The sequence below is a fragment of the Nestor notabilis genome, unplaced genomic scaffold (assembly GCF_000696875.1).
Source record: "Nestor notabilis isolate BGI_N333 unplaced genomic scaffold, ASM69687v1 scaffold4390, whole genome shotgun sequence".
NCBI lineage: Eukaryota > Metazoa > Chordata > Aves > Psittaciformes > Psittacidae > Nestor > Nestor notabilis.
The window spans coordinates 69,943-78,055 of NW_009909581.1; the positions used below are offsets into that span (position 1 = coordinate 69,943).

At 36.0% G+C, this 8,113-nt stretch overlaps 1 protein-coding gene across 1 annotated transcript in view; it reads left to right on the forward strand.

Moving 5' to 3' along the window:
• Positions 1-8,113, forward strand: part of MYO3B (myosin IIIB) — a gene marked incomplete at its 5' end in the record, with an annotated part of 135,221 nt that overhangs the window by 64,370 nt on the left and 62,738 nt on the right. The window contains one exon of the mRNA XM_010010810.1: positions 3,459-3,524. Coding sequence (XP_010009112.1) covers positions 3,459-3,524 — 66 coding nt within the window. The remainder of the gene's footprint in view (positions 1-3,458; positions 3,525-8,113) is intronic.

The window sequence follows — 8,113 nt, forward strand, 5'->3', positions numbered from 1 at the left end:
CTCCTCTTAAATGAATTGCAGGATATGAATTGCAGGTATCTTAATGGGTTATTAATTTCAAACTGCAAAAGACTTGCAAAAAAGCATAAACGGAGTTGCTCTTGCATACCTGGCTTTTTGTGTTACCCCAGAGCTTGAGTCTGAGTCCTTACTGCAGAGGTCCACCTCTGGAGGTGCCATGGAAGCCATGGTGTTTTTTGCTGTCACCGTGAAACAGTTTGTGGTGTCTTAGGCAAAATGAAGGTAGAAAGTTGACCCTTTTATGCCCATTTCTGGAAATCATTTATGGATGTGATGCCAGAAAAGAGTGAGCTGATTTGGTGCTTTGTAGTTATGTTTTTCATTAAGGGGGACCAATGTACTTTAGAGATGCTAATGAATTAAGGTTCTGGTCGTGTTTATCCGCTCAATTTGTAGATGAAGCATCAATTTTGTGGCTTAATTAGAGAGGACCACTAGTTCTAGGTTTTTACTGCAAAGGCACAAAGAATAACATTATCTTCTGTCAACAAATACAGAAGTACTGAGCTCAGGAAAACATCAGTAGATTTACAGATTTCTTAGTTCTGTTGATTTGGCTCAGCCACCTCTAAGAGAGTAACTATCACTGAGAGCACATATTCTATGTGGTTAAAAACATCACTTTCTGCATAAATCATTAACCTGCAAATGACTAAGTGTATTTCCTGAATGGCATTCACTCTGCTGGTCTGTTCTTCCATAATGAAATCCCACCTTTTTCTATTATTATATTTGCAATTAATGTAAGTATCTCTGTGTCTTTTTTCACGATATTCCTTGTGAGATTCTTAATAGAGTCTCCAAACCATATGCTTTCTGTAAGCACTGTTGTTACCACCATGGAAAGACTAAGAACAGTGTGAAGAGAAAAGACAAAGCTACGTATTCATGAATATGTAAGCTTTTGAAAAATCAAATTTCTTTGCAGTGCAATTCAAAATTTCACAGCAAACAATCTGTAGACAGTGCTGATATCATTCTAGAGAGGAATACGCTGTACTCCACATTACAATGAAAATTGGTCTTACTGAATCCAAATTGTCAGATAGAGTGTCATTCATACAAAATAAAGACTAAAAACATATACGAACCCCAGCTGGCTGTCCCTTTTATCTGTTTGCAGAGTTGATGCAGGTGGGATATTTGGCCTGATAACCCATTTTCATTAAAGAGCAAGAGGTTTCTTAAGTTTACCTTTTTTGATACAGGTGTGAGGGGGTTTTGTTCATTTTGTGGTGGTTGTTGGTTTTTTTGTCATGTGGTTTTTCTTTTTTTTTAATGGATCTATCACTAGAAATACTTTTCTATGGTTATTTTTATGCTTGTTAAGCAGATTCTGTGATGCGCAGGAATGTATGAGGCTGGTAAATGGAAGACAATTGTGAAAAGTTACTGTAATTGAAATAACCAATCATATTTTTTTCTTAATGATAAATTTGGTAAGTGATGCACATCTCAAACATTCTGTATTTCTTCACTTCTTGAGGAAAATTGTGTTCCCTGAGTCTCCTGTAACAAAAGAGAAAAGTAATAACATATCTCAGGAAAAATGTTAATCCGCAGTGAAATCAGATGTCTGCATTTGTTTTGAATAGCTACAGATGAATGAAAATGGTCCATATATTACAAAGCCACAATGTATTTTATTTTTTTAACCATTTTGTTTGTATATTTGAGAGTAATTGTTAATTGGAACTAGTGTTTGAATGAATATTCATGAAAAATTCAAGACTACTAAGCAGATCAGCACTAATTTATGTTGTTTATGCTATTTGCCTTTTTTTTTTGTGAGATGTTTCCAAGCAGTGTCATGCTGTGGAATGTGGCCCTGATATAAACGAGGTGATTGATGGTACAATCCAGAATGTTAGTGAGTTTCTGTCATAGAATGTCTTGTGATTTTTTTTTTCTTGCTGTTTCAGTAATGCACGACTGTTTGCATTGAGCCCTCAAACGCAGCAAAAGACAAATCATTAAGTTAAATAGACTTTAGTACTTCTCAAATCTTAAGTTGCAGAAGAAACGTCTGGAAGATAACGTAGTATAATATAACAGGAGATCTGTGAACACTTCCTGCTATAGGTTGGTCTGCTTAAATTTGAGTCACTTAAAATTTGGTCCACTTAATATGACCTATAGGCCTTGCTCTGTATGTTTGTGTAATTAATTATGACAGTAACAATCAGAAAGGAAACTAATTTCATGTCAGCTAACATGGAACTTAAAAGCCTTATGGAAGGCCATCTTACTATGTAGTGTAAAAATAATGTTTGCTAAATGTGCCTTTAAAAGTAACAATGAGTTTTAACAGTTGTAGAGTTTACAGTGTCATCCAAACTGAATACACATTGAAATCCACACTGAAAATGCTACAGATTGTTGACAATTTTGTAGTTCTAGTGATGAAGATACCAATTCTTATAAAAATTTTGGACAGAATCAATGATCTAGGGTAAAGTGTTATGATGGCTAGCTTAATCTTCCAGTTGCAGTTAGTCCTTGCTGAATCAGGCTGAATTGAAAGGGAAATGTTGCAAAGTACACTGTGAGCTGTAGGGACTACCAACTTCAAAGGTATTGACATATAAAAAGAATCATAGGATGATTTGGGTTGGAAGGGATTTTAAAGATCATCTAGTTCCAAACCCCTCTGCCACAGGCATGAACACCTTCCCCTAGATCAGGTTGCTCAAAGCCCCATCCAGCCTGGCCTTGAGCACTTCCAGGGATGGGACATCCAAAACTTCTCTGAGCAAGCTATTCCAGTGTCTCACCATTCTCACAGTAAAGAATTTCTTCCTTATATCTAATCTAAATCTAACGTCTTTCAGCCATTCACTCTTGTCCTATCACTACATGCTCTTGTAAAAAGTCCCTCTCCAGATTCTTTGTAGGCCCCCTTTAGGTACTGGAAAGCTGCTTTAAGGTCTCTCTGGGCTCTTCTCCAGGGTGAAAAAGCCCAACTCTCCCAGTGTGTCCTCATAAGAGAGGTGCTCCAGCCCTCTCACCATCTTTGTGGCCCTTCTCTGGACTTGCTCAAGGAACAAGCAAGTTCATGTCCTTCTTGTGTTTGGGAGCCCAGAGCTGAAAGCTCTGAGGTGGGGTTTCACCAGAGCAGAGTGGAGAGGGAGAATCACCTCCCTCAACCTGCTGGTTACACTCCTTTTGGTGCAGCCCAGGATCTAGTTGGCTTTCTGGGCTACAAGTGCACACTGGCGGGTCGTGCTGAGATTCTTGTCAACTAGCAGAAGGCTATGAAAAGAGGAGAACTGTCATTGAATAAGCAGCAGCAAGAAAAACCCAACAGGCATCTGAAGGGGACACAGACAGTTTGAGCATTTTCTCCCTAGTGGAATCAGTATCATCTTTGTTGACTGTGCAATAATTCCAGTAAACATTAACATTTTAAACCCCAAAACCTTGTATTGTTTTTTCAGAAATCCTCCTCCTACTTTGCTACATCCTGAAAAATGGTGCAGAGGATTCAACCATTTCATTTCACAGTGAGTTGTATTTTCTTCTAAAACCAACTTACTCAGCAAGGCCTACATGTGTCAGTCTGAAAACAGAATTCATTTATGGAGTTGTTACTTTTGCAGGGTTTTAACTTCACTTTTCTTTTCACAGACTCTAGACCATGCTTCACTTTTTGACAGCTACACAGCACAGTTTGATCTCCTCACATAATTTGCTTCACAGCTTCTCTGAACTCATTAGTTGATTTTCTTTTTGCTTTTGATGGACTTGGGGCAGATTCATAAATATACCTGATTTCCTTGATGGTTTTGCGGTGAAATCTTTTGTCAAGGAGAAAAAAAGGGTTAGTGAAAATGCCTGCTGGTTAATTTAACATAAGAATTTGAAAGACAAGAAAGAAAAAAGTTGCCCTTTTCCACTTTACTAATATTTAGTAGGTCGTATGCCCAATATATATAGCTGAGCACCGGTTGTACCAAGAGTGTAATATGATACCTAGACTTTACCAATTTTCTGGATGCAGCTGTCACTGAACTAAAATATGCTTTCGCTTTACAAAAAGTAAAGCAGTGAAACTAAGAAATCACAATTTAGTAGTTGTTAGCATTGTATTCAGAAATCTTACAGCAACTTTTATGAGTGATTTTTAGGGTTCTTCAAGATTTTATTGTGACCTACTACAGCCTAAACTGTGTAACATGGAGAATTATAATATCAAACCTTTGGGAAGTTTACACTGATCAAATAACCAAATACTTTGAACACCGCTCCTCAGTGTTGACTTTTCAAGATAGGTTTGAAAATATGTACATCTGCATTTTCAATCTGTTCTGTTCCTTCATGTATCTAGTTACTTGTGAAGGAGTACTTTTTTCTATGAATTGTGTAGTAGTGTATTGCCATTTTAGGAGAAGTTAGACTAATGCAAATTTTATTAATAATATGTTTGTATTTACTATGCTGATCTTTAATCAGGCAGGAAGATGAGTTACACTGTAATGTTTGGTCTACAGAGGAAGGCCATTGCTGTCGTTACTGCAGTGTAACACAGAATCTTTTCCAGCATAGGTGGTAGAAGTATATTCCTCTAGAGCAGATTTACCCAAGTTCTGTTTCTCCATAATGCATGTCCTTGTTTACACTGCAGTGTACATTATCATCTATGGCAGAATCAGTGTTTAATTACAAAAGTCATTGGGTGGTGGGTGAATTCCATTCTATTATAGAGAAACTGGGTTTATACTATTTGTGGACTGCAGCCTATGTTCTGGGGACTCTAACCCTGGATGGGTTATATTCCACTTGTGCTTTAGAGAGGTAGTACCCCTGCTGAGTAAGATAACATCCTTGTTCAGAAACATTGTGCATTAACCTTCAGCATTGTTATACAGGTTTTTGTTTCTTGGTATCTCCCTGTTTAGAGGTCCCTACTGAGCTTGAGAGCCATACAAAAAACTAAGTTTAACATTTCTTAATGTTTGTTCAGTCCTTTAATTCAGCACACACTGTTCATAAAGGAAGTTATACGTTAGTGTTTTTATGGCTATATTTGTTTTTAATCTTGTCCCTTGGGTTTTGATATCTTCAAATTGTATATTTTTAATCACATTAATTTTTAATTACTTTTGCTTCATTACTTCCTCTCACCAGGAACCAATTACTTCCTTTCAACCAGAAAGATCTGTACGTTCTTAGATCTTACTTTTCATTTCTACAGTAATACATACAATGAAGTAAGGAAATATGCTCATATGCAGTCTCTTAACATGGAGAAATGACACAATTGAAATAAATTTCTTGGGTTTGTAGATACCTTTAACAGAACACTGAAATGGAAATCTCTGACATTGCTTCATTCTCGGACATGTGTTAGTAAAGTTGTTACGATGCAGAGGTTGCAGGATGTTCTTATGGGAGCTTGGATTTACATTAGTGTATTTTCTAGAAAAAAATAAATAATGAAACATTGGATCATACAAGTGCAAACCTTTTAGCCATTACTGATAATTGGCCCATTTATATGCATTAGCTATGCATTTGTTGATGCCCACCTTGTGACAGCTTAGTTATGATAAATTAAAAGCAGTGATTGTATAAATTCCATACTGCCTTTTGCCCATATGTTAGGACCTTGCCTGATGTTCTGTCACCCTTGTGATGAGTGGTTAGCTTTCAAATAATTTCATTATCTACCTCCTTCCTGATGGCTAACATGATTTGCATAACAAGCTTATCTGGTTCAAGTTGTGGACCAGACCAGTGTACTGACAGAAACTGAGCATGCAGCTTTGTCTAAGCATACTTTTGACTTCAGTTCTGTTTATGCAATGATTTTATTTATGCCAAGATTGCCAAACCTGGTCATTGTAGCTTTTTTCCACCTCACATTCTCAACCCTTGAAATGCCATTGCCTCAAGAGGCATTTTTGTTATAAGTGTTCTTTCACATATTATAGAAATTTACAACATGCCTAAGTGTTCAGTTTCAATGTTCTTTTGTAGGTAACTCTTTAAACTGTTAAAATAGTAACTATGTATATTTCAGAAATGAAGTCTCTATTTTTAACTGTGATTCTACTGCCCCAAGAGATACGATTTTGCCACAACATTTTAAAGTCCAGTGCATTATTTACATATTCTGAATGGAGAAGGGATTCAAGATAGCTCTTAGCTTGGTGAATTTGTTTCTATTCCCGGCATTGTTGACCTTGGCTTGAGATGAAGACTGTAATGTGTTGTCCTCTTAAGGATTTTTACAGTGAGATAGCTAATCTGAGTTAGATATTTTGTTAAAAAATAAAATAAAATAAAGACAAGACACAATTTCAGCCAAGTCATCTGTGGCAGCAGCCTGTTTTTTTATTTCGTAACTACTGAGATACATGCAGTACAGACTTTTAAAAGGTCAGTAAAATTCTGTGTATGCATAATTATCTGTACTGGCCATGAAGAACTTGGCAGCTCCACTCATAAGGTGAGAAGGAATTAATTATCTGTTTATCTCCATATTGATAGGGTTTACCATTCCTATAAGGTCATGTAAACAACCACATTAGTTGTTGGAGGATTGGCTACTAAAAATAATATTCTTTACCTTGTTTATATCTATATCGAAATAAAATACCAGTTTTGAAGAGTTCACTCTATTCTTTGCCCGTGAATGTTTATGAAGCTTTTTTTTGATAGCTACAATATAGACGACATTGCTCTCCTAAGATAACAATTTGTGTCCGCCAGCATTTTGGACATACAGTGCTTTAGACTTAAGTCGTAAAATAATACAGGCTCTACGTTAAAATTAATACCCTCCTTCACTAAAATTATCTCGCATGCCACAGATAATTTTCTTGGCAGTTTAAACCTTGACTGATCTCTAGGGGTAGATGGAAGAGTTAATATGTTCTTGGAGCAGAAAGATACAATAACCTTTATTTACATTACATCACAAAATGTTAATTTCAATTAAAATGAGCAATTGTATCTCCAGGGACATTCTCCTTTTAAATTTATTTAACCAATGATTAGCTATTATGGTTCTTTGAATTAATCAGTCATTCTTGAGCTGGAGGGAATTAAAAAATTAACAAATTCAGGAAGTACTAAAGTCAAAATGTGATGTTACAGTACCTGTAGTCAGCATTTATCATAAGAATGTAACTTCTATTTTAGCAATGACATTGCAAATACAATACAATTTTTAGTCTTGATAAACTCAATTTTTTGTACTCAATTTAAACACAGCCTTACAACCCGAATTTCATATTGATGAGTCTACATTCAGAGTTATTCAATTAATAGATCACCTAGATTATCTAGGTTTTAAGTGTTCCATTTAGATTTAACTTCTCTGAATGCAGATCAAATTTTTTCGTAGTCTAAGCAATTGTTTAGTGACATTCTGTTCATATTACATGAAGAATATTTTACCATTTCTGTCACTGAGAACATGATATGTGTTTGACATAACTCATTAATTTCACTGTGTCTAAGAAGACAGAGGTTTGTAAATGTTAGAAAGATTCAGATTCTGATGTATTGTACCTGACAAAAGATCTCCACCGCTTTTGATTACTGTGTGAGATGTTTTTATACAAATGAATGGGCATATATAATGGATACAATTATCTTAGCTTTCTAATGAGCAGTTGCAGTAAAAAACTGCAGTTTTAGGTGGAGGTGAGAAATGCATGGGTGTATTTGTAGTCCTGACCCTGCAAAGAATCATGCTAGATTTTACAAATGTCACAGTATCAAGATCTTTCACTCAGTTAGGTATACTGTTGAGATCCTTACCATTACTGATAAGTATTCATCCTTCCCTTGGTTCCCATGGTTTGTGGGTTTATTTGCTGGCTATTCTGAATCATAAATATCAACAGTAGTAAGTAAAGTGTGGTGAGAAAGATACGTATCTGTGGTGGAGTGACAAGTCTATTTGGGAAGCATTAGCAATTCTAGGAATAGTATGCTGCGTAGAAGATTATAGTATGAGAGAAAGCATGTGAAGTAATTGTCTGATAAGACAAAGTTTCCTTACTCTCTTCCTCAAGCTCCTATTGTCATTAAGTGCTAGTATGTCAGTTTCTCAAGTAGTTCCTGCCTATTGCTCTTTCCC